This window comes from Astatotilapia calliptera, chromosome 6 (assembly GCF_900246225.1).
Source record: "Astatotilapia calliptera chromosome 6, fAstCal1.2, whole genome shotgun sequence".
Lineage (NCBI taxonomy): Eukaryota > Metazoa > Chordata > Actinopteri > Cichliformes > Cichlidae > Astatotilapia > Astatotilapia calliptera.
Window position 1 is genome coordinate 4229851 of NC_039307.1, and position 26548 is coordinate 4256398.

Below are 26548 nucleotides of genomic sequence, written 5' to 3' on the forward strand. Positions count from 1 at the left end.
GAGTGACGTCTGGAGGGACTTGACACAAAAACTTCTGAACGGGTCCAGCTCACTCACGTGTCTCTTCTGAGCCAACATCAGGAGGATTTCCTCAGTGAATCTTGATTTGATGAGGTCACCCACTGTAGTGAGGTCGGTCCAGACTTGCAAAGTGAAGGATTTGTCTTCATTTTCAAGGTTAAAAAATTATTACTATAATGAATTAAAGTTATAGACAACACAGTGATGATAAAACATACTATAAAGAACAAAAAGAAAATGCAGCTGTGAAACAACCACAGGCCTCAAACCTACTTATCTGCAGTAACCTACCACATGCTTTTACTGCAGCAGTTCTCTGGTTAGTTGAAATGGGAACGGTCAGATTTCATGGTGCTTTTCTATCATCTAACTAAAGAAATGCCAACTTCTATGAGTATGTGCCTTTAAGAAAACCTGTTTTATATTGTTGGAACATTTTTCAGTTTGGAGCTGAACCTGCAGCTGGAAATATTCAGTCTTTTTAAACTATAAACAAGCACGTCACTAGAAATGACATTAAAACAGAATGAAACTTTACAGGCACGCTTTAATCATTTTATTAAAGACACAGCTGTTATTGTTACCATCATCACAAAACATGGTATTTTTAGACTTATATCTATCTGCACAATTAAATTATGCAGTAATGGGTCTAAATTCATTTACAAATAATTAATGAAACTTTGAATAAACAGACTACGAAACAAGAGAAAGAAGGGCGGGGTGTAAATGATTATTAAAAATTCATCCTTATTTAATGTTATCCTGAATTATTTATTTGAAAATTAATTTTTTCTAAATAGAGTATGAAATTGGATTTTTATTAATTAAAACATTATATAATTTATGCCCAAGTTGACTGATCTTTTCATAGTTCCCTTTTTAATTTGAAAGTTTTATTCATGGGCTTATAATGCTCTTAACTGCTCTGTATAATACAATTATTTGGGATTTACTGCATTTATTTTTAAATACATCAAATTAATTAATTTTTGCTTTAATTGTAGAATTCATCTTTATAAAAACGTACACTAACAGATCATGCCACACGAATGACCAAACCCAGTAAAGTAGGACAGGACGATTAATTCCATCCAGTGTTATTCCAGCAGCTGTAGCATTTGGGTGATTTTGAACTCTCTGATTCAGCTGCTGAATTTGCTAAAAGCAGCTAACAGGATGTTGTGGGTAACGAGAGGTTAGCTGAGAGCCAAAAGTCCATCAGGGACTTTTCTTAAAGGATCTTGAATGCCCATGGAGCTTTTTGAAATTTCAAAGGTTCCTCCCATCACCCCCAACCAGTCACAGCAGATGGCTCCTCCCTGATCCAGAGGTTTCTTCCTGTTAAAAGGGAGTTTTTCGTTGCCACTGTCTTGCTCATAGGCGGTCACCTGATTGTTGGCGTTGTCTCTGCATTTTTGTTACAATTTTTTTTTTAACAATAAAAAGCATATTGAGCCAACTGTTGTTGTGATTTGGCGCTATTTAAATACAATTGTATAGAAATGAGAAAAAAATTGATGGCATCTCATCAGACCAACAGTTCACAGATGACTAAACATCCATCTCGGTGTGACGGATGTGATGAGCATGACGTTTGGCCCATAGTGACAAAATAAAATGAACACCATGTTGTGTTCAATAAGACTTTAAATGAGACTGAACTTCAGTTAAATGTTTAATGAGGTCAAAAATAACATGTGCCAAATGTCCCATTTTCTCACTTATATAATTATATAGAATTTGTATATATTATATAGGTCTATACAATTTACTATATAATTAGTCCTCTTTCTGAAACCAGAGGTGTCGCCTCCTGCTGGCCAGTAGAATGTATGCAAGCTGTTAGTTTGTGGTGCAACTTTATAGAAATGCAATTCAACCGGTTTATGGTTTTTTAGAAGTCAAATTTACACAAACTTTGAAACAAGCTCAGGTGTTAAACATATGGTGATGCACTAAGTTGAGACAAAAGTTGTTTAAATGAATGAAATCTCAGAAACTCCAAGAAAACTAACAAAGCCCACATTAACATGAAACCTTGCCCTCCCCTAATCCGGTTTTATTTTGGTTTCAGTTTGAACCACTAGGAGATCTGTCGGCTTTGAGTAGTACATATATCGTTTTCTTACATATTTGTTTGAAACAGCTGAACCGATGCAGCTTCAGGATATGAGACAATGCGTGTGTGGTGCATTGAGACTTCCACGTGGTGCCGGGACTTCCCAACAAACCTAAAACAAAATATAACTCTAATAAACTAAGCAGTGGAGTTTTAAGATCTCTCTTTAATTTAGAAAAGCAAAGCAGATGTTCTTTTTTTTCATAAAGTTTTCTTTGACTTTACAAAATTAATATAAATTCACACGAAACTAGAAATTAAAATAAGACAACAGACGCTTGTTTGTGAACAATTATTTATAATTTAGAAATTCATCCATAAAGGATATTCTCCTGTTTGTAGTGTGTTTCAGTAGAAACAGCTCAGCAACATCTGGAGGCTTCTTTGAATACACATTGAAGAAACAGACAAAACCCGGTGTTGTATTTGGTTTATTTCACTGATTTCATCTCCTGCTTTATGAACCACAGTCAGCAAAGCAGTCTGAAGTCACAGACACAAACCTGATTGTTTCACTTTTCCTTTCCTACTAAAGACTTTTTGTCCAGCTCTAAAATCTTAAAACTCAAAGCAGGATACTCAGAGATGAATGTGAGTGTGAGCTGAGGGCTTGGACCAGCTCAGTGAGCGTGTGAGGGTGGAGACTGACGTGGTGACCGGACTGCATGTTGTGTGGTATGTTTGGTGTTTCCAGTTCACTTTCAGTCTACAAATCCACTCCGTCTGTGGGGGAAAAGTAGAGCTCGGGAGGCGCGATGCAGATGGGAGGTGTGGCAGGAAAAGAGAGGGGGGAGCAGCCTTTGAATGCTAAAGCTCCCCCACCCACCCCCCAAGGCCAAGGCGAACAAAGAAGAATTAAAAACATAGAAAAATACAAGAAAAGAACGAAAAAAAAAGATTAAAAAGGCAAAGCTGCCTCAGAGGAGAGGCACGACGATGGTGATAATGCACAAAAAAAAAAAAAAAGCTTTAGGAAAGAGCACCACATTGACGTCAGTTTTCATGATCTCTTGCTTGTGACTGACCTCACCTGCCTATCATGCTGCAGGGGGAGGAGGGGGCTAACGGGGGCTCGTGAAATACCTGAGCGAAATCTAGGGGGCTGACTAAAACCTGATGCAGCGAGCAACAACAGGTGAGTCGGCGCTCTCTAAGCATGCGGCGCACTTTCGCTCCGTTACACATAATCAATCCAAAGAAGTCTGCAATAAAAGCAAAATAAGAGCTGAAATGAAACCCTGCAGCGGGGGTTCATCAAAAAAAAAAAAAAAAAAAAAAGGATCTGAATGAAGACAAAGCTGCGCCTGATTGGTTTAAATTAACAAGAAGCTTTACTTCTATTTGTATTTTCCAGAAGCCATAAAAATGAAAGCAGCTTTTTGAGGGCTTGTTTGACCCTCAGGTAAATCATAAAAACCTCCATCTTTACTGTGACAGCAGGTAAAGATGGCACAGCCATATGATGAAGTCTAAAGGAAACTCGCTGTCGTGAATGGAAATGTGTGCGTTTGTATTGCTGTACTGTGGCAGCCGAACACCCCCTCCAAATGGAAGTGTGTTTTTCTGTGGGAAACAGGAAGAGCTTGAGGCTGGATCGATCACGAGCAGTCTTATTGCTTTGCAGAGGCAGGTAGGTAGCTGCCGCGGTCTCCAGGTAGGACCAGGTACTTGGCTAGCTCTCCTCTCACTGTGCTAGATACAAGGGCATGCGTCATCCTAGTAACAAAGCAGGTTTAGCTAAAACAAACAAAACAAAAAGCACACCCCTCCGAGCCACAGCGAAGGGGACTGCATGGAAATGATGATTTTGTTTGGCACGCTGGGGCGAAGGAAGCGAGGAGGAGAACTGCAGAATGGGAGCAGGTGTCTTTTTGGGCAAGTCCAAGGCTATGAGAGCCCGCTGTGGGCAGGGCACATCTGTGCTATAATTCCTTCTAACACTCACAAAAACAAACTCGTCACGTCTGCCGGCTTGACGTTTTCAGGGAACAGTGATCACAATCCACCTTTCCGGGGTCCGTCCTTCCAAGCCCTTCCAAGCGTCTTGGCGGCAGGTGCTGCGAAGTCACGAAACTCCGCATCCTCGGCCAGTTTACGCACACGCACCGGGGTTCGGTGGCGTGGCGAGTTCATGTTTCCTGCACCGGTTAATGTGTTTGAACAGTGTGTGCGTGCTGTCCTCTCTCGCCACATCTGGATTGGGTCAGAGTTTGTTCAGGTAGTGATGCTCGCTGTGTGGCGAGGAGAGGCCCCCGGTGATCGACAGGTACCATTTTCTTTTCTTTTTTAAAATAGAACCTCTCTTCTTCTGTAGATGCTATTTAAATATACACACTCAGCACAGCCAAGTCTACAATCATTAGCTTCATAATAAGAATATGAATAAACAATGATAATATAATATATATAGAGAGTCGTCTGTAGCATGAGTTTTCGTCAGCAGCCATCACTAGAACATTCAGGGTGGTAATTGCATATGTACACGAAAAACAAAAAAGAACGTCATTTACATCCCGGTGCTTGAGGCTCAGGGTCACAATTCATGTGTGATGATGGGGAGGAGAGGTGATGGATGCTGGTGTGTTATCTGAGCCTCTTCTCTGCCGAGTAGATGGACATGTAGTAGTCGTTGCTGCCTACCGCCAAGTGAGGCTGCAGGGAGACGGAGAGAAAAGACAGGGGAGGTTACTTGGTAACTTCTTTTAACCAGAAGTTGGTAACCAACCTAGAGAGTCAGTGTTGTCCAGTTTCGGACATTAGCATTCATTCGCCGTCATGTTTCTGACTAACTGCGAGCCCAATATTCACCTCCCACCGCTCCAGAGAAGAATACCTGACTCTGTGTACACCAGCTAACTTTGCCCGAGTGCTCTTTGATGTGGAGGTTTGTCACTAAAGGAGGTAACAACTGTGACTGGAGGCAAATTTAATGAGCTCCGAGTAAGAAAACCAAAGAAATGAGCTAAACAAATGAAATTTCTCTTTGGGTTCAATGTGACAAGGAACATCTTTCACAATTTGCATAATTGTTTGATATAAAATTGATGAGTGCAGTTTTAAAGTGAAGACTGAATTGCAGATTAAATGCTGTGGCTAAGTACCTCTAAAGGAAAGCTCACTCGAACATTTCCACTTTGGGATGCATTGTTTTTTAAATTTCACTAAATTAGAGATATTCAGTTTTTTAATAACATTTATGTGTCAGGTATAGGTGTTAGCTTAACACAACAACAAAGACGATACAGATACACAGTTGAGCTCTAGTTTTACCCAGTGAGGATGGAAGGCTAAACAGCTGATGGCACCAATCCTTTGTCCCATGAAACCGTCATAGTACTTAATGTTGCTGATCACGTCGCCGTTTGCATTGTAGACCGCTATGAACTGGTTCATCGATCCACTGGAAGGTCGACAGTGAAACACAGAAGAGTCACACACGTGCATTTAGGTATTTACTTGAGGAAAAAGCATCTGATTCTCTGGGTTTGACCCAACGTCAAGCAAACCAACTCACCAGGCGAACAGGTTGGCCTGTGGGTGGATGTCTAGAGCCGTTAAGCCTTTCACCGTCTGTAGCACATTGATGGACTCCGGCATCCGTGGCTCAAAGAACCGCACATCTCCGTTAACACTGACGGGATAACCAGAGTCAGCACAGGCAAGAAAACATTCAAGTTAGTGTCTGTGAGTCTGAGCAGGTGAAAGAGGATACCTGACGCTGATGATGTGCCCGTCTGTCTCCTTCTGTAGATGAGCTTTTACCACCCAGGCTCCGTGCTCCCTGTAGGTCATCACACGACTGCGGAGACACAACAAGCGTCAAGTTAACTACGCTACAAGTGACATCAAGTCAAAACAAACCATTTAAAAAATATGTCTTTTGGTACATTAAGTGGTATTTTCACCACCAACAGGAGAGCCTCTAGTGTCTGATCATCCATGGGTGCAGTGAGGCCGAAAATATCTGCTACTCACTGTGTTTTGATTGACTGACTCACTGCTTTGGGCTAACTGGGTGTGAAAAAGCCCTGAAGAATTAAATGATTGCAGCAGAAGCGAGAATAAAAACACGTGTCTATCACACGAAGGAGCTTTTCTTGAAGCCTCATCCAGCAACACTTTAAACGCCGTTACAGTCGTTAAATTTCTTTCTTTCCTTAATTAAAAGCAAATCAAGTAATGTGACTAAACGATCTGGCTGTACAGTAAAGCTGGGTGCACATTCAGTAGAAAGGCTCTGATCTGACCGCTGATTTAACTGGGTGGTGACTTTCTTCTTGGGTAACCAGTGTGGTATTAAAAAAAACAAAACAAAACTGAAGATAAATCCTGCTGCTCTACATGTAACGAGGATGACACACCACTGGGTGGCAGAGTGGCATCAAGGTGGGGAGAAAAAAACAGTCTTTCTGATTTTATTTTGTATGACCATCTTCTTGGGGCTGAGCGGCGCTCGAATTACCGGATAAGTAAAGAAACACTTTACAGTCGGAGCACAGATGTGCCAGAACGAGCGCCTGATCTGTCTAAGGCCGAATTTTAAGGACTCTTTTCTCCAAGCACTGAAAAAAGAAGCTTCTCTATACAAAATTTTCCTAAGACCGAGTCCAACCATCAGCTCTGGGCTGATCAACATGGGGAGGCAACAGTTGCTGAAAGATGTAACTCCCAGCCTGAAGGGGAACTATTAAATTAGCTTCATTTAAAGATTTATGGGCCACTTCATGTTTTAACTGCCTTGTTTTCCCCCTCAGGGGCTGAAATTAAAATAATGTTTAACCAAGCTGGGGGCACGGGGTCCATTAAAGGATGAGGCAACCCCAAAAGGGAGATTTATGGCACACTACATACAATAAATATAGATTAGAGAAGTGAATAATGCACGAGTCTGGAGTAGGAGAAACTGCCATGTATGTTCTTCAGTGAAATTAAATAACGTTGAGACAGTAAAATAAAACCGTACTGAGAAATCATAAATTTGAAAGTGATTTAATGGGATTAGAAAGTGATGATGGGAGGCTACCATTCATTGGGGCCCATCCTCCGATCGAAGACCCGCACAGACCCGTCACCCAGACCGGCAACGATCAGCGAACGCTGGGAGTCGCAGGAGAGGCTGGTCACACAGCTGTCCGCTCCTGTTGGGATGTCCTGGCGCACAAACACACGCACACAAGAACACACACATCTCCTCTTGTTAAGGTCTGTAAAGGTAACGCTCATTTCACATTAAACCTCCTTTAAAATCATCAATCATGTGCTCTGTTGGCTCATTTGAAGCTGGGCGCAGCATCAATATGCAGCCATAGGCGAGACTGGGGCCATTTGTACTTGTATTAAGTCCATCCATCATGACAATGATTAGCACACCGAGGTCCATTAGATGTGTAAAAACAAGGAGAAAAGAAAGAAACCACACTAATGGTACCGGCTCTGCCTCACACTTCCATTACTTTGCCCAAACAAACAGCAGCAGCAGCAGCAGCAGCAGAGAGCTCCGTGAACACATTAAGTTTTAATGTGAAACGCCTCAAAAACAGGGTTGTTTTCATGTTTTAGCACCAAGAAAGTAATCCGAGTTGTTCCTGATGAATATTACAGCTTAAATCTAAAATTCCACCAAAATGCTTCCACACAGCGGCCTCGTTTGGGAAAAGTTGAAAGCTAGACTCAAAATCCTGCTAAAGGATCATTTTGTATTGTCAACGAATCGTGAAAGGACCAAAGTGTGATTTTTGGATACACAGAAGATCTGATGTAAAGTGTTGACGTTTAGATCACAACAACTGCGCTCTGTAGAGGTCGCCACAGCGAATCATCTGCTTCCATCTCACCCTGTCCCTCTGCATGTCCTCCTTCACTACATCCCTGAACCTCCTCTGCTGTCTCCCTCTTTTCCTTTGATGTTTAGATTTATGACAAATGGCAATAAAAGTCTCGTTAAGATTGAAATTCTACTTAGAAACATGAAACCTGCAAGTCTCATATTTTCTGAAACTACTTTCCAGAGACATGAAGGAATAAACTAAATCAGATGAAGGTCACGACAATGATTTAGGAACTAGAAGGAGGGCAGAGAGTCACACTTGACTGACACAGACCAACAGATGCTCCATTTGCCCTCAGCTCTTTTACCCGATTTTATAAAACTAATGAAGAGAAACACAAAGCAGTGAGGTGTGCCGAGTACCTGGACCTTCATTTCTCTGTCAGTGTCCCAGATCCTGACGACTCGGACGTCTCCAGACGTCATGAGGAACCCCGTCTCCTGCTCCCAGTCCACGACCATACCTGCTCCTACAAACACAGGACGACACAGCGACACTTACAACAAGCACAAATGGGACTGTGCGCTCGATACGAAGCACACACCAGGATTATTTATTGTTTTCAAAACAACAGAAGGTGGCTTTTAATCACAATTACACGAACAGCATAAGAATAATTTGCACACAATCTGCGAGCTGCAGTTTGAATTTGATGTTTTTTTAAAATTTCATTTAAAAAGGGACCTTTACAAACACCTATAAACACAGCTGCTAAACACACAGAACATGTGCTGATCCCAGTAATACACAGCCCACGCAATCTGTCGGAGGTTTCAGGAGGCTCACGCTGACACATGTACCAAGTCAAATGAAAGATTAGTGCGGCAGGCTCCTGCACCAGTGCGTCACTAATAAATACAACAGAAAGGAACAATCAAAGAATGAGCAAAAACCCTGCTGTCTGCAGAGTGTAAAGGTGCAGAAGAAATGTTTTTGCAGTAAAACTCGGACCATTAAAACCAAGTCATTCCCGAGTGTACAAAGGCGCACTTCATGCAGACTGAAGCATTGTTTAGCATTTTGCATCCTCCCTGTCAGGACGACCACTGGGAGATGCAAACACTGACCCTGGAACTGCGCCTGTCAGCAGATTCTGGCTTTGATGAGTCAAATGGCACTCGAGCGAAAAAGTGAGGAAGGAAGAAGCTGAAGACAGCAGGACTCTTCGTGTGCTGGCAGTCACAGCAGGAATCAAGTGAACAGTGCAGCACAAGCTGTGCTGCACTGTTCACTGGTCAACTGGTCAATTATGGTCTCTAGTTTTGACACTATTAATTTGAACAGTTCAACAAGCTGAACAGCAAATAAATGCCTCCTCCTTTTCTTTACTGCTGTTAGTCAGTTTAAATCCTTTAACCCAAGTTTGAATGGGAGTGTGAGGATGAATGGGGCGACGGACTGGTGACATGACCAGAGTGTACCCACTGTTTTGCTCTATGACAGCTGGGATAAGCTCCAGCGACTGAACTGAATCAGCGATTAAGAAAACAGATGTACGGGACATAACGCGAATTTGTGCTAACACTCTAAAATTGTTTTTAGGAAAAACAGGAGGGCTCTCATGGAGGAAAATGATTTTCTGAAACTTTCCAGCAGGCTTAGTAAATATGAACCCCCATAAAATACGTTCACCAGCCATTTTACACCAGTTAAACTGCTCATTAACATAAATCTCTAACCAGCCAATCACAAGGTAGCAGCTCAGCGCACTTAGACACGTAGGCATGGTGAAGATTATCTACTAAAATTCAAATGAACCATTAGAGCGGAAAAGAAAGGTGATTTAAATGATTTTGAATGTCATTGAATGGTTGCTGGTGCCAGCTGGGCTGAGTATTTCAGAAACTGCTGATGTGCTGGGATTTTCCATTAAAACCATCTCCAGGGTTCACAGAATGGCCAGAAAGAGGGAAGACACCCAGTGAGTGCTCGTTCTCTGGGTGAAAACACCTTGTTGATTCCAGACAGCTTGAAGCTGACAGGAAGTCTACAGTAACCATGTGCTGACCACGTCCATCGCTTTATGACTGTTAATAGCTTCCACAGTCACAAATAGAGGCAGCATGGTGGCACAGTGGTTAGCACTGTTGCCTCACAGCATTAAGGTCCACCATCAGGGCAGGTTCTTCCTGTGTGGAGTTTGCATGTTCTCCCCATCTTTGCGTGGGTTCTCTCCAGGTACTCAAGCTTCCTCCCACAGTCCAAAGACATGCAGTTAGTGGGGATAGGTTAACTGGAAACTCTAAATTGCCCAGAGGTGTGAATGTGAGAGCAAATGGTCGTCTGCGTCTATGTGTTAGCCCTGCGACAGACTGGCGACCTGTCCAGGGTGGACCCTGCCTCTCGCCCCAAGACAGCTGGGATAGGCTCCAGCCCCCCCGCGACCCTGGAAAGGATTAGCAGCAGAGAGTGGATGGCCTGTATTTATATAGCGCTTTACTAGTCCCTAAGGACCCCAAAGCGCTTTACATATCCAGTCATCCACCCATTCACACACACATTCACACACTGGTGATGGCAGCTACATTGTAGCCACAGCCACCCTGGGGAGCACTGACAGAGGCGAGGCTGCCGGACACTGGCACCACCGGGCGGATGGATGGAGTCACCAATAGAGCAACTTCATGATGTGGTGTAACAGGAGAGCAGGATGTGCGGCTGACGACTCTGGAGCAAGTGCATGATGCTGTCGTGTTAACACGAGCCAAAGTCTCTAAAGAAAAGGCAAAAGAGGGTCCAACGTGGTAGAGTGAGACATACCTAATAAAGTGGCTGATGAGTGTAGTTACAAGCCAACTTTGTGTGTATAGTCAGGGTTCAGCACCCCTCCAGGTCTAAGCTGACCCCCTGCTGGTCCTATGCACCAGATATCTTTATTTGGCTAACGATCCCTCGGCTGCTCCCATTCGCTGCTCTTCACACTGCAGTCTGGCCTGCCTTTGAGTAAAGCAGCAACACTAATATTTGCCACTGGCAAGCAAAATGAATCCAGAACAACCACTAAAATATCTGCGTTCATAAAACAACAAACAAACAAAAGCCAATACTTTCAAAGGTGCTCGTTTAGCCATAATTCAAATGTAACAGCAAAGCCACTTAAATGCTACAAACTGTTTACTGTCAAGAATAAAACAGATAAATAATTAAGCAAATGCCTACTGAGACAAGTGCAGAATATTCATAATTTACTGAAATGATCCACTGAAGGCAGGAGTGTAATTTCAGCTTTATCGCTGCACACAGTAATTCTGCCTCTCTCTCTTTCTGTCGCAGGAAACCCGGACCAGTAATAACCTTTTTTTTTTTGTGTTGGAGAAAATGAGCAGGAGCTCGATCGGCTGACCGTACAGTGAAAACAGAGAAGTTGCAGCTTCTGGCTTTAAACTATGAGTTAACATGCTTGATAGTGGCGGCACAGTTTTAAAGGGCAAAGCTAGCGGCATGCTTTAATAGCAAATGGTAGACAGATGAAAGTCACATGATTCTGAGAGCATTAACCTGAACAGACCTCTGACATCAATCGTCTGGACGACAGACTGGAAGCAAATCTTTTCTATCAAGCGGCTCAGGATTAACACACGTAACAGGTTTTATGCATATTACATGTGCAAGACCTTCAAACTCTGTGCGAACTACTAAATTTATGTCTGGTCAGCTAACCTGCAGTGACCAGCATTTTAATGGAGCTTTAACCACACGTGCTGCTCGTCTGCATTTTTCGGAGGCTTTTCTGCCTTCAGTGAAAGCCAAAATGATAGGAAATGATGGGCGAGACAGACCGGAAATGAGGGGTTACAAAGGTCACGGGGCAAATTAAAGCAAGGAAGGTTATTCTATTAAACCACAATGAGGGTGCACACAAACTACTTGATTCTCTGTACATATACAGTACGTGTCACTGCACCTTGTCTGTGTTGTGTTAAAAGCTAAAGCCTGTGTGTTTTCCATTTTAATTGACGTAATTTTCAAAGTACATAATGCATCTTTTTTTCATTTTAGTAAACAGAATAAATCCTCTTAGCTCACTTTGATAACCTTGGCGCAGATGGAGAAATGCATTTCCAACAAGCCAGAGTGCAGACGCTCTAACGGAGGGTTGAATGGTGGAGGAGAAGAAATAATGGGGCAGGTAGCAAAACACACATTAAAAACACACTCCATCTCGCCCCCTTTCTTGCAGGAGTGCTTTCCCCACAGACGTTACAGAAACAGCCTCCTTTTCTATCCTCTTGAAACTCATCACGCCAAGCTTCATTTCCTCCTGTTCCTCCTCCTTTCTCTCTGAGTCACTTCCTCCTCCTGTTTTTACACAATCAATAGCCATCTCCAGCTCACCCACCTGTGTCAGCACCTTGCTTCATACATTCATCTAATTTTTTTTAACACTGCTTATTTTTATTCTCATTTGCTTCCTTTGCAAAACGAAGTGTAGATGAAAAGAGAAGAAGCTATTTTCTTTGCTCTTCCTAAACCTTGTTGAAGAGCGAACACGTTAATTATTAGACATCTCCCCCGGCTGATCTCGAATCATTCACGCGTCTCATTTATCAGTCGTGACTGAGCTTCCGCTGCTGTGTCACAATACCGCTCGGCTTCTCTTACACTGTCAGGAAAACCCAAGCCCCGTGCGGCGGCTTCAAATCAAAGCGTGACGTCACCCGGCCCGCTCGGGCGTCACGCCGCCGGTGTGCCTTGGCACATGTTGGGGAATAGCATGCAGGGGAAACCGCTTCACAAGACTGTGCGGGCTTCTCACGCTGTGAAAAGGAGGAGGCGGCATTCCCTTTGAGGCTGACAGACTGGTAATGAGGAAATCTGGGTTACAATAAGTGGAGGGGAGAAGGGAAGATTCCCCAGTGCACTGAAGTGTGTGCAGGAGGAAACGCACATCAGCAAACTTTCCCAAAGATTTACATACAGCTCATCAACGCCTTTCTCTGTGTGCTCTCACAATAAGAAATTCTTTGGGCCAGTGGTTCTCAAAGTCAGGGGAAAACTGGAGTCAAATAAAATGATGCACAGACCTGCTTTTCCTGCAAAGCATTAAAGGACTGCCGGGCAGAACTAAAGCATATAGTGATTCGAAAACAAACGTCATTACAAATTAAACAGATGACGAGCAAAATATTAGCTGCTTTCACCCTTTATTAGTTTCATCATTTGTTTCGGTAATGACACAAAATGAAGTTGGTAATGTTTGGCAAACGTTGCTTTTGGGAATGTCAAACTCAGGCTGCACTCCTGGCAAGTCAGCTGATTGCAGTGTTTACCACATTACCTCTGGTACTGCTCACAGGGAATAAGCTATTCGACTTCCTTCAGCCTGCCTATAGCTGCTGTGAATCTGCCAGCTGTGTCACAGCACACCTCCACCCCAGTGCCACCTTTTTACACTGCGTCTAACTTGATCAGTGTCCTACCTGTTGGCACCGAAGCCTGTTCTGTTTTGTACAAAGGTCTTGCTCCTGCTCTCCCTGCTTTACGCTTTTAGGTGCATTCACGTGGAAGGCAGAGTCCCTGACCAGAGTCACAGCCCCAAATCAGAAATATTCCATACAGATGCTGACTGAAGTCTGATAATACGGCTGAGTTTGAAATTGTATTTCTTGTCTCAGGGATTTGAAACACGATGCTCCTTGAACACAGCCTTTGTGACTTTCTTCTGAAGATTTCCTTTCTTAACTCTTTCTATGTGAAACAAAAGTCACAATTTCTATGCATCATGCGCTAATGACTTAACTCTTTTTAGTTAACTTCCTGGGCAAAGTGACAAAGCGCAAACTTCCCAGATGTTCCACTGACTTGATGACTAAAAGAAGCCGATTAAAAGAAATATGGCTGACTTGTTGCTTCTGTTACATTCTAGAAAATATTCTAGAAAAGAAAGAGGATCAGAAGAGATAAAGGAACACTTTTTGAATTAAAATCAATGCCCAAAATAGCAGTGAAGCAGTGTGCAGCCCCCATTCACCCCTGCTGGAGCTGATGCTTCAGTCCTAATTAAGATATATTAAGCTTGAGACGCTCGAAGAACATTTAGCTGTACGCCGGCTTGCAGTCTCGTTTGTCTCTCCATCTCTCTGCCTCTCTATCCAGGTGCTCCTCTCGCTAACTTCTCGCTTCCACTATCTTTCCCGCATTAGCTCTTCCCTTCTGTCCCACTTCAAGCGGCTAAATTCTCCCTGACAGCTGTCAAAAAACTTCACTTTGAGTTCAGAGGGTCACAGATCTGAAACCTTAAACCAAACCTTTCAGTTCTGTCTCTTGCAGACAACACTCAGCTGCTCAAAACGGGATATCATCCTGCCTTAGAGGGAACCTTTGTGGGCCTGAGCGGGTCTTAGTTACCCACACAGAAATCAATGTGGACATGCAGAATTGAGTTGTGAGAAGGAAGGAGCTGGCAAAAGGAGTGTGGGCAATGTTTCCTCAGCTGGAAATCTGACCACGTTACAGAGGTGGAGGCATAGATAGCTTCCAGGTACAATCTCTCTTTAAATCTGGTATTTCGCCCTCTCTGCTTGAGTCCTCCCCAGTCAAAAACGGCACTGATATTGTTAGCAGATGGCCTTCCCCTTGCTGAATCATTAACTGGGCAAAAAAAGCTAGTTTAACACCAGTAACAGCCAGCAGGCTTGTGGTGGATCATCACTGCTCCGGCACCAGTTTGCCAAGAAAATCCCCAATTTGTGATATTTATCTATTCCTTTGCATAAATATCTTTGATTCACTCCCATCTTTCCTCTCCGGAGAAGACGCCTTCCTCTGACTTCTTATTCTGCACCATTATCTCGAGTGACGGCCTAACTATCCCACACACTGCAGCTTATTAAAACTGGCGCTGAGGCCTTCCTGCTTCTTCTCTCCCTCAGCGTTTTTCAATCTCCTCACTTTATCCTGTTTGCTTTGAAAAGGTCTTCCAGGATTCTGGTAATAAACCTCCAAGATTACTGGGAACTTACCCAGCACGCGCGTGCCTCTGATAGACAATGATGTCACGATACGGGAGCGTTCTGACGGGCAGGGAGACTTCCCCACTTTGGCATTTGGTTAACCTTTGAAAGAGCTCGGACCTGCTTGGCTGACACAGACCTCCTGAAATGAGCTCTAAGCGGCCGACATTATCACCTGTTGATCTGATTATTGGGGAGAGGAGACTAGCACAAAGTTCTCACGCCATTTTAAATAACTTAAGGAAATGGGTTCTGATCCAGGATTGCTGCTGGAGGTCTCACAGGCAGGAATATCTTCCTGATTCACCTCCCAGTGGCTGCTTTTCTAAACTCCGGCACCCAATCAGCTGTAGAAGATGATCGAGGCGTCAGATCCTGAATATAAACACTGGCTTTACATCTAAAAAATAATAATTTATATATTTTAGGAATTTTATATCAAACGTTATACATTTTTAGAATCCTGTAGTGACAATAATCTCTTTAGCTTTTTATTATGTAGTTTTTAAAAATGTGTTCACCTACAAAACAGTGAAAATCTGTGATGTGCGTTTATGTAAAAGCTGCAGACAAAAACCCTGCAGCCTTTTGTATCACTGCAACTTCACACAAGGTTCTGGAGGCCTGATGTTAACAAGGTCCCAGGCAGCAAGGCTGAATGTAAAGCAGGACACAAAGCGTGTCTCCATTTAACCAAAGAAGCGAAGTCAGCCCTACTTCTGCTCATGCACAAGAAAAGGGACAAAGAGAAAGATGATTAAAGAGGAGAAAAAAAGAAACAAACCTAATGGCATTAAAAGGAATAAAAATAAAACAAAGGACAAAGCTGTGTTGTAACATATTGCAATTATATGTATCAGAACTTAATTAGATCGGCTCTTAGTCTAATCTGCAGAGCTGTGACGTTTGTTCGCTTCAGTCCATCTAACCCCAGAACAAACACTGATTAGAAATTTCTGGTTTGCTCTCTCTGTGCTTCCTTTCAGCCTTAAATAAACACGAGCATGACCTTATTTTCAAGTCATCTCCAACTTTTCTTTCCTTATTTTCTCTCCATCTATCCTGTCTTCCAATCTTCTCCTCTGCCATCCGCCTACTTATCCACCCCTTTTAACCGCTGTCTGACCTTCCCTCTTAAGAATTCTCCCATTTTTACCTAGAAACCTTATCCCTCTTGTTTTCTGCACAAAGCTCTACCTCCAGCGACAGCCTCTGCATACTAATGCAGCTGCAGCAGCTGCAGGAATAACTTCTCAGAGCCAGTTGCCAGCCGCAGTCCTGTAATTCCACTGTTTCCTCTGAAGTTTAACAGGCTGAACCCTCCAGTGAGACAGACATAGTCCCAATTAAACACCGACACCCATGGGACCAGATTCAATTTGTGTGTGTGCACGTTTTTTTTTAAATAAATGAAAGAAGCTGTTTGAGGTGACGATGAAGAGTGACTGGAGACTATGCAGCTATGTGAAAGTATTATTTTACATGCCGAGTTAATCAAATACCCATTTGCAAATGTGCCTGCAACTGAGTGTTCGGTACAAGGATCCCATAATTTAAAAGCTGAATAACTAGCCAAGTCAAAGCGGTGTGCGTGTGGCTGAAGTTATGATGCATGGGTTTAAGGATGATCTTTTTTGCAGTTCCTCACAATCTAAAGAAGCCAAACAATATTTCCACAGAGATTACTTTTTGGGGTTACAGTTTCAATATAATCAGATCACAGCTAATGTGTCTCCTGCAGTGTGTATACACTTTGAGGATGTTTGCATATATCCCAGCAAACCATTCCAGTGTATTTAGAGAGTTATGTTACTAAAAATGAAGCTTACTGCTAACAAAGAACCAACATGTCTAAAGCTAATCAGCCATTTTTCACTGATTTTTGCCTTGGTCATGGAGATTTAGTTCAATTTAGCATAATACCATTTAGACATGACGTTCATATGGTCACACGCCATTTACATGTCCTGCAGCTTTTTAAACTTTCATGACTGGTTAGTTTTAAAGATTAGGGCGGTTAGTTAGCCAGCTAAATATAGCTGCAAGAATCTCCCAGTGTTTACTTACAAAGTGGGTTCTGATTGTTTGAGCAGTGGCTGATTTTTAACTGCTCATTTAACATCTGCATAATTATCTGTTTAGGTAACACTGGCTTATTTACACTGATATTGCTTGACATGCACTGCCTCCGAAAACCAGAATCTTTTATTGCAAAAGACTCAAGTGCAGACAGCTGCTACAATCTGACATTCATTAAACTGTCGCTGGCTAGAGGAACAGAAATCTGCTTTCTCACTTTTGTCTGAAATTAAGGAAAACTAAGTTTGTAAATAACAACCTGATTAGAGTTAAAGGTTAAAGGAGGTAGGAATTAAGAGCTTTTGATATCAACTTTAAAAAGTTTGTGCTGGCCTTCTGAAGAGGACATGTCTGTGCTAGTGGAAGTTTTTTCTTCATGGAGCGTGCTCTGAACTTGGGTTGACTGTCAGGGATGGAGTAATGAAACATCACCAGACAGGTGAATGAATGAAGCGTGCTGGTAGTGGTCAAGGGAATAAAGGAAATTTCTAAATGAAAGACACACCCTTGGCTGTTTAGTGCAGCACGTGCTTTAGTAGTGAGGGAGAATAGAAGGGAAATGCAACACTCACCTCCTTGCTTACTCCTGTCAAGATAGATGGAGACCCTTCTGGCCAGACCTGCGAGCAGGGGGAAGAGGAGCGTATGGAGGAAGGAAGGGAAGATGGAGAAGGGGGGGGGGGGGGGGGGGGGGGGGAGGAGAGCAGGAACGTAACAAAGCAAGCGACAAATTAGCAAGAACCCCTGTGCATGCTAACCCAAACATCCACACACACCTAACAGAGCTGTAATACCCATGAAGTGACGGTGGGTACTCCTCGCCACTTCATGGGTATTACTCTACATGCACTTGAAGAGCAGAGGGATGAACAAGGCTGCTGCTTCCCAGCGTGGTAACTCCCAAATGACAAACAGCGGCACGTCAACACCAAAGAGCGGAAGGAGATTTGAGCCGAGCTGCCACCTCTGCATTACAAACTGCGTCCCCAGCATCCGAACCTGCAGGACGCAGAATCTAAGATCCCTTCACCCACAGCGTTAAAAAGCAGGCAGGGTGGAGCTGAGTGTGCATCAGTTTGTGGCTGGTCAATAACAAAAACAACACCTGGAAATAATCAAGGTGCACAAATATGTATGGATTCTTATGGAGACTTGTTGCTTCGGTCTTGCTGCCTTGTTCAGCCTCTCTCTCTCGGGGGGGGGGGGGGGGGGGGGGGACCACAAAACAATATCAAAGACCCAGCAAAATAACAAAAAGCCAGACAGTCCACAGAGATGGATCATTGATGAAAAACAGCACAGGAGCGTGTTATTGGACGATGGGAGGGGGGGCGGGTTGAGTGAGGACAGGTCCTGCTGGTACTCTTGTGTGAGTGTGTTTGTCTGGCAGCATCTCCTTGAGAAATGCTCAGTCTTGTTGCAACTGCCTACAGAGGTAGAGCAGGATTTTGGCAGCGAGAAGACAGACTTGTGTAATATTTCATTGGGTTTTACATTATTAATGCAGCTGAGGCAACGCTAAAAATCTTAAAAATTCTAAACACAGCGTTATTGTACTCAATCTGAAAGACGTTCCAAGCAATGGTAATAACTCAGAACTGAATACTGGGCCAGGAGGTGGTGGGTGTGAATGCACCAGGGAAAGCAGAGTCTGCGTGAGATTGCCGAGGTTTCTGAGATCTACTGCCAAGTTCATTTTTATTTTTTTACATTTTGGAGCACAACAAGCCAAAGCTGGATTCTTCAGTAAAACTTTTTCAAGCGAGGTCTCATCTGAGTGGCTGCTTATATTAAAACTGATGCCTTCACTAGGTTCTGCATACAGACTGCAAAACAGTGGACTGTCACCGACGACACATCCAGGATAACAAGCACACCATTAAATGTTAAAGTTTCAGAGAAAACATGGCTGTGGCTCGCTGTCGGACAGTCCTCCGCGGAGGGAGAGCTTCTCAGGGCGGTTTGTGTCGTGAGAGTCAGGCAGAGACCGCTGTTAGTTAAGTGTGTTCTCCTCCCTGCAGGGGCCCGCAGAGATCTGGTGACTCGGTAATGACGGAAACACGTATGTGCACACGGCATGAGGTCCACACCTCTGCACAGATATGCAGTCAGGCACTGAATCAGCCAGTCACTCAATCTGACAGCTCTGCTCTGGCTGCTGCCAATTAGCCAAACACGGTGCCGCATCTCGTATGGGACACGCAGTTATTAAAAAAAACAAAAAAAAACTTCTGCGCTCGTGCTAAAGTGCACCATTTTCATACGGATGGATGAGCGCTACATAGGTAATCGCTGCGTTTATCACACAGGTTATGCTCAGAAACAGTCATTCTTACAGCTGTCACAGTTGCTCCCAAAAACATCCCAGTAGTATCGGCTGAGAAACGCTCGAGGCAGAAATTTAAAGCAGGGGAGAGAGTTAAGGAGAGCGTGCGCAACCTGACACAACACACCGGTGGGTGGAAGTGTCTGACAGGTGTGTACAGTGGGTGCCTGCATCGCATTTGTGAATATCTCCGCCTCGGGAGTTGTGTGTAAGTGTGTCAACACGAAGGTAAACATGGCAGCGGATCCACCAACGTCCACAGTCCCAGTTTTATAACGATCACTAAAGCAATGTGAACAGTCTCACAGGGGAAGAATGAGAAATACCTACCTTCTGCATTTCGTGATTGATTACGTGCAGACTTGGAATGTAGGGCCCGCAGTAGGTTAAACAGCCCCCGCTGTTTCAGGTGTGACAGGTATATATGACAGATGTTGAACGTGTGAGAAGGTGAGGGAGGTGAAGCTGACAGCGGATTTTAAATTAGACCTACATTCGTGGACTTAAACCGGCCGCCACCGGCAGCAGAAACAACCCGAATGCAAAAGTATGGAAATAAAGTTTCGGCTGTGTCATTTTTCATTTGTGTGAAATTGGTTATTTTTAAAGCAGCTTGTGACAAACTCTCCCGGACTTCCAGTGACGGTGAAGTGGTCTGCCCTGGCTGCTGCCCCTCAAATCTGACATTTTTAGTGATTTGAACAGCTCTGTGGGATGAGCACACGTGCGGTAATTAAAACCGAAGCTGTGCGAGTGAGTGTTTGCTGCTGGGTTTGATGGGGTCTGGGTCACTGTGCGACTGAAATGCTTTTATTCAGAGATGAATTTCTGAGGTTTAAAACACCAAACACACTGTAAAAAAAACAAGAAAAACTACCTTCAGGCTTCAGTGCTGTGTGATTTTAGTCCAGTTATGTGTTGGACTTTTTCTTTTATTCATCTAAAACCTGAGCTGTGTTTAATTTAAAAAGATATAAGTTTGAACGTAACCTTAACCTACTTTATTAGATGTACTTTACTGTAATTGTCAGCTGTGGCTGTATCGTTTCAGCAAAATTGAATTTTTTCTTTTAGTTTTTTTCATTACTTAGTTTAAGGAGAAAAAAACCCTCCTCTCAGACCTTCTCTGTAGGCGGAGCAATGAGGACGTATGACTGGGATGCTTTGGGACAGTTTGTGGTTTTGGGGTATGGGTGGGACTGCGGATGGGTTGGTGACACAGTAATAAAGAGCGTTGGTCTTTACTGTGCGTGCTGATGGAGGGCTGACCTCGGGTAGTGGGCAGCATATCGGAGAGACCCTGCCACGCCGTCACCATCTCCGGATTCTTCTGGTCAGCAAAGTTCTTCCAGATCCGTAGCGCTCCATCATCTGGAGAGACGAGAGAGAGAGGGAAAGATACAGAGTAAGAGAGAGAGAGGCAGGAAAAAAAATGCAGCGTGGTGTAAACGCTGAGGCTGGACGCAGCTGCACAGACACCAGCATCCTGTTTGTAATCTTTATGCACTTTAAAGTGTTGAACTGCGTTGATGAAAACCCTGAACCAAGACTCTTTCACACACACACACTGTGTCTTGACTGTCAACACACACTCCTCAAAAGAAGACGGAGAGTGTGTAACGCCGAGCGGCATCTTAAAAGGCTCTGTGCCTGTGAGCATCTCGCCAGAAAGAAACAACGAGGCAGGAATCTAACCTCCAAAACCTCTGCGGCTGAAACACGGCAAAGACACCAAGATAAAACACGTCCGTGCACTCTTATGAGGAAGCTATTACAGGCCATAAAAGTCTCCACTTGATTTACAGCCTGCGTTTTACTTCTTTTAATGCTGATTCTTTTTTATAACTAATGTCCTGCCCTGCTATCCTTCAGAGCATGAGCGATGGGGAAAAGCTGAATAAGTGAACATTACTTTTTGATGAGATGGAATTTAGATTTATCAATACTGAAGCCTTTTATCAAAGCTTCTTAGCTTAATTTAACAGAAGGAAGACCAAACAAAATAAATGTGTTTGTATTTTAATGTCGAGTTGTTTTCTCCGGTTCCTGTGGGTGATGAAGATAAAGCCATGGAGGGTAATTGCTTTCTTCTTTTGATGAATGATGATGACTACACATGAGTGCTCTGTGTGTAACAGCCAAGTGTTTAAGGCTTGTTGCTGCTACAAATGAGCCTCTCTGCGATTTCTGCTGTTGCCAGTGGGCGTGGACATTTGCGCTGATAACTTGGATGCACTTGTGCATCTGAACTCACACTTTTGTGCGTGTGTGTGTGTTAGAAACCTGTTGCGGTGAGCAGCAGTGAGCAGTCGTGTCCGTTCAGGTACTCCATGGATGTGATGCGAGTATAACGAGGGTTTCCGTTGTAGAAGTAGTCCAGTCTCTCGCCCTTCTCCCAGTCCCAAAAGCTAAAACAAACACACTCATTAGACGACAATATGATCTGTTTAACATTTTAACTGAATGTGGTAGTCTCTGACCAGATGCTGTCCTTGTCAGCCACAGCGATGCAGGTGTTGAAGGGGTGGAACTTGACCACTGATGGCACTCCGGGGTTGCGGTTGATGAATATTTGATCATCCAAGCGAGAAATACCTGAAACAGAGGAGAAAATCCAAAAGTTGGTATGAAAGGATGATGGATTCATCCAAACCGGAGGTTTGTTTCCCGATGCAGGTTAAAGTAAGTGGCACGCAAATGGGGGAACAACCTGTCTGCTGGCACACCTAACCCACGCCTGCAGCTGCAACCTTACAGGGAGTAACTTAATGAACAAATAAAATGTAGTCTGTCCCGCCTTCCTCTTGCTTTTGGCTGAATCAGGGAGCCTACAGCTGTTCACTGTTGGTCTGGGGTCAGTACCTACTACTGCTCGATACTCAGGTAACTTTCCTGCCACCCGAGAAGCATTTAGGAGAGTTTATGAGTTGGGCTTTAGGTAGTAATTTTTGTACCTATTGAGGTGTTAAATTTTCACAGTGCTTTTACTTCTACGTAGCGACTCATCTTTTTTGGCCTTGGCTCTCCATGAAGCTTTCTTTTAAACTTTTAAAATGGCAAAACTGTTAACAGCTCGATTCCTTCCATCTTTTTTCCAGTTTTTGTATCCCAGAGATCAGCGTGTGGTTTTTAACAAATAAACTTAAAAGATTTCTCTTGCAGATTTTTCAAATTCTGCCTCTGATCAAAATCAAAAGCATTTTAGTACAAAACAGAGGAACAAAATAACATAAGAGCTACAACAAAAAGGTTTATTTAAAAGTCCATTAGCAGTGCACACTTTCTTAAACTGACTGACAGGTTTTGTCATGTCCAAGAATACCAAAGACACCAGCTGAGGGCCTCAGGACTCTCTCAGTGGTACATTATTGAGTTTTGTGTTCGTGAAAATTATTCTTTTGTCCTCTAAGTTTCTTAAACACACTAATGCAGTTCATATTTCCATGCTCTGTCAGCAGATTAAAAAGAAATGTTCAAAGAATACAGTTTAATTACTAGTTTTTAATTGTATAGGATAATAAAGGATAATAAAAGGTACACTCAGCGCAATAATGTGGCTCACTGACACATTTCTAATAGCTTTTGGAAAAAGAGAAATTTATTCTTCATGAGGTTTTGCATCATAGGCTGTATAAATGGCCTGGCTCTCATAGACTCTACCTGAGTACCCAAAGCACTTTGTACAAGTTGAGTTTTGAAAGTGTGAACAACAAGTGAGAGGTTAGTCTGGCAGCACACCCTGCTTTATCACCTTTTTTACCCTGAATGGCTCCGTCATTTACCAAATCACCATGATACTGTATGTGACATGAAAATAAAGGCACAGATCATAAAATCAACTCAAGTGAGAAGTAGGGCCATTTTCTCACAGACTTTTATACAATCAGACTTCTTTTAGCAACCAGACGAGTCGCCAGCTGCTGGCCACTGGAAAGACTGCATGTTTTATGCACTTAACTCTATTTATTTGACTTTATTTATTTTAAAAACATACATCTATGCTTTGGGTGCACACATTAAATACTGGGCTGTAGTATTGCTTGGTGAACATAAATTAAATACGGAATCGGGGCCGAGATTCCCAACACAACACAAAGGTCAAGTATGATCTGAACTTTATACTTTTAACAGTAGTACTGAGAAAAAAAAATTAAAGACAAGTATTTGGTTTTTAAAGTATTTGTATAAGTTAAAACAAAAAGCAAATAAAGTTTCCTGGAAGACATTTTCAGAAGTAGAACGTGGAATAAAGGAAAAAAAGGACAAAGCACAGCCTGGCCATCGACAGGAAGACTTGAGGCAAAGAAGGAGAACAGAGCAAAACATGGAACGGTCTGCGGTGGAAGAGCCGAGGCAAAGAAAACAGTGGAGTTGTGTACCCCACTGGCAGGTTTCGCTGCGAGTAAAAACACGTTGATAAATCTGATGACTTGACTGCCTCACTATATGTTGTCATGGCAACAACACATGCCGGCTGCCGACCCCGTCCTTGGCTACACGAACTCACTCCCGAGACCGCCGTAACGAGATGAAGAACAATGAAGGGGGATGGATGCAGCTGTGACGGAGGAAAATGCAGTTGGAGGGAGAAGCTGCGGAGGCCTGCGGTTAAAAGCCGGCCGAGATCATCATCACGACTCGCTTTATGTGCACGAAGTGTGACATCACAGTAGATACAGAGCGACTGTAAAAACAGAGTACACCTCAGAAGTGCACAGTGAAGTGGGCAGACTTTGCACCGCCAACAAAAACAACAGTACAAGTCAGATCAGGTTCACAGGCTACAGAACATCGTTTGTTCTCTTCTCTCTTTGCTAGCTTTGCTGCCTCGTTCTCAACTCCTCCATCTTCCTCCATCGTACCCTCCCCCCTCCTCCTCCTCCCTCCTTCCTCTCGCCTTGGTTCTCTCTCTGGAGGGATTCGACTGAATGAGGGCAACCCTACTACTTCTCTCTTTCAGAAAACTGCGAGGGGAATTCAATGATTTAACGAGAGCGGGATAGACGTGTGCGTGAGCAAGCCTCAGCTCTGACGCCAATCGCCTCGTGACTGTGTGTGTGTGTTTGTGTGTGCATGTGTGGAGGGGGCTGCCGGTGACGTCGGGGGTGTTAGTTATTCTGTTTGAGAGCTGCTCAAACTTCACCCGGGGAGTGTGTGTGTATGCTGGCACTGGAGCCTCTTTAATGTGCGAGTGCATGTGAGGGGAGACCTGTGACTCACAAAGAGGACGTCTCCTGCTCTGAACTGATTTCAATCAATCCTTCCATCCCTGCGAATCATTTGCAAACTTGCTCACCTAAAATTTTTGATGCATCTTGATGTTTTTCGGGGACAGTCTGGTTTTCACCCAAGTTAGCCTCATTAGGGCTCCGGAAATAGTCAATTAGACACGACTGTCAGTCACTTGTAACAGTTTAATCAACTAACATAGGGACTATTTTGTGCTTGGGTATTATATTACCAATGAACCTTTGTTAGAAAAACAAACAAACAAAAATAACTTCCATAAACAGCCGCTTTATGCAGATGTGATAGAAAGTGAAAGAAACTGCATCAAACAGCTGTGCAGCAATGACCTGATGCTAAAACACAGCAGATAAAAGAAGTTGGTGCCAAGTTAAGAAAGTATCAAGTAATCCTTCACTAAATGAAGAAGTGAAACACCTTTTTTTTTTTTTTTTTTTTAAACGTCTGCAGTGTTTCTACAAGCAAGGAGGAGGTGAAAACGAAGCCGTGTTCCTTTGTGAGATTACGACCTCGGCTGCTAGTTGATTTTAGCAAATTCTGACCCTATTTACGGTGAAACAGATGATAAAGCAGGATATACTTGAGCACAGGCCAACCTTCTGACTGATGATTTACTCAGTCAAGGTGCAGTCACTTTTCTCTCCTCTGCTCTTTCATCATATGCACCTGAGCCCATCCCTACATAATTTGTGAAGTCCTCTCATTACAATACCGTTAAAAATCAAGCTTCCCAACAATCAGTAATGTGTGTGAAAAACACAAAACATGAATCTGGTGAGAATGGCAGAATAATAATCACCTCCTGGCAGAGAAACGGATGAAACAAAGAGCAGCCGACAAGGAAAAGTGCCGTTGGAGGCTCTGTCTGGACAGTCTGGATTTCACCCAGATCCTGCTCTCATTAAGGCTCCGTAAACATTCAATTACACATGGCTCTGTTAGAAGCTAAGTGCTCGAGTGAAGTGACCGCAGAGCTTGTGTATGTCGTATGCTCCCTAACCAAAGTCACTCTACCTTTCAAAAGAGGAATCATTTAATGCAATACTGAATAGGATGAAAACCAGGGAAGAGATTTTAATAATTAATTTAATTTCCAGTAATATCTGTTCATTTCATTTGAACATCTCCCCTATGAAAATCCTCCTCAGGACATTAAGACGATTCTTTCTTCCAGGCAGCGACGTGAAATATAAATGTGTTTAGAACAAGTTAGAAGAAGAAGAAGGTCTTTTGTGCGCATTACTGACCTCTTTGTATGATGCTTCGACTCTGCCTTCTTACGCGAGCATTTCTCAGAAACCTCCACTGACGCTCCAACCTCACCTGACTCTCCAGGTCGTGCTCCTCGGGGATCTGCGAGATTGCATGAAAGAAAAGACAAAGAGAGAGAAAAAGAGATTTACAACTGCTCTCCCCATCTGGGACATTTCTACAACGATAAGCAAACAAACGAATAAAAAATTCAGAGGGACAATATCGAATTACTGCCGCAATAAATCCATTTTTATTGAGCCTTGAACATTGACACTTTTGCTGAGTGTACATTTAAAATTTCAAAGTTGAAAACTTAATTAAATCCTGTTGTGCTCTCCCCCACATTCAGAGACCACTGCACCAAATAACAGATGAAACCATTATAATCCCTCCTTCGCTGATACAGCCTGGACTCTTCTCTGGATAATGGTTACTATCAATGAAAGGAAAAAAACCTTCTAGTTTCTATTCTGAGTAAAATTTAAAGAAAAAGAACAATTTTGTATATTTTCCACACCTGACGTTTTTACTTCCCTCAAGTCGAATTAATGAAAATTACAAGATAGAGTTTGCAGAAGCAATATCGTCACTTGAAATATTAATATCAACCCTGTTTTCAGTTAGATTTGTTCTCTTAACAGCTTCTGTAGTTAGCAAAGGCTCAACATTTTAGGTTTCTGTGTGCCAGATGATTAATGTAGCTCAATGCTGGTGCTAT

General features: G+C 43.1%; 1 protein-coding gene across 4 annotated transcripts in view; it reads right to left on the reverse strand.

The window, feature by feature from the left end:
- Positions 1 to 3451: 3451 nt before the first annotated feature.
- rptor (regulatory associated protein of MTOR, complex 1) overlaps positions 3452 to 26548 on the reverse strand; it is a 204413-nt gene continuing 181316 nt past the window's right edge. For 2 of the 4 annotated variants that reach the window (XM_026169798.1, XM_026169801.1), the window contains exons 27-37: positions 25824 to 25929; positions 21810 to 21924; positions 21613 to 21737; positions 20575 to 20700; positions 17576 to 17623; positions 8334 to 8440; positions 7167 to 7294; positions 5856 to 5942; positions 5658 to 5774; positions 5414 to 5543; positions 3452 to 4795 (exon numbers count right to left, since the gene is read on the reverse strand). In XM_026169798.1, the coding sequence (XP_026025583.1) occupies positions 4727 to 4795; positions 5414 to 5543; positions 5658 to 5774; positions 5856 to 5942; positions 7167 to 7294; positions 8334 to 8440; positions 17576 to 17623; positions 20575 to 20700; positions 21613 to 21737; positions 21810 to 21924; positions 25824 to 25929 (1158 nt within the window). In that variant the 3' untranslated portion in view covers positions 3452 to 4726. The remainder of the gene's footprint in view (positions 4796 to 5413; positions 5544 to 5657; positions 5775 to 5855; positions 5943 to 7166; positions 7295 to 8333; positions 8441 to 17575; positions 17624 to 20574; positions 20701 to 21612; positions 21738 to 21809; positions 21925 to 25823; positions 25930 to 26548) is intronic. The other 2 variants (XM_026169799.1, XM_026169800.1) reach the window with 2 other exon arrangements.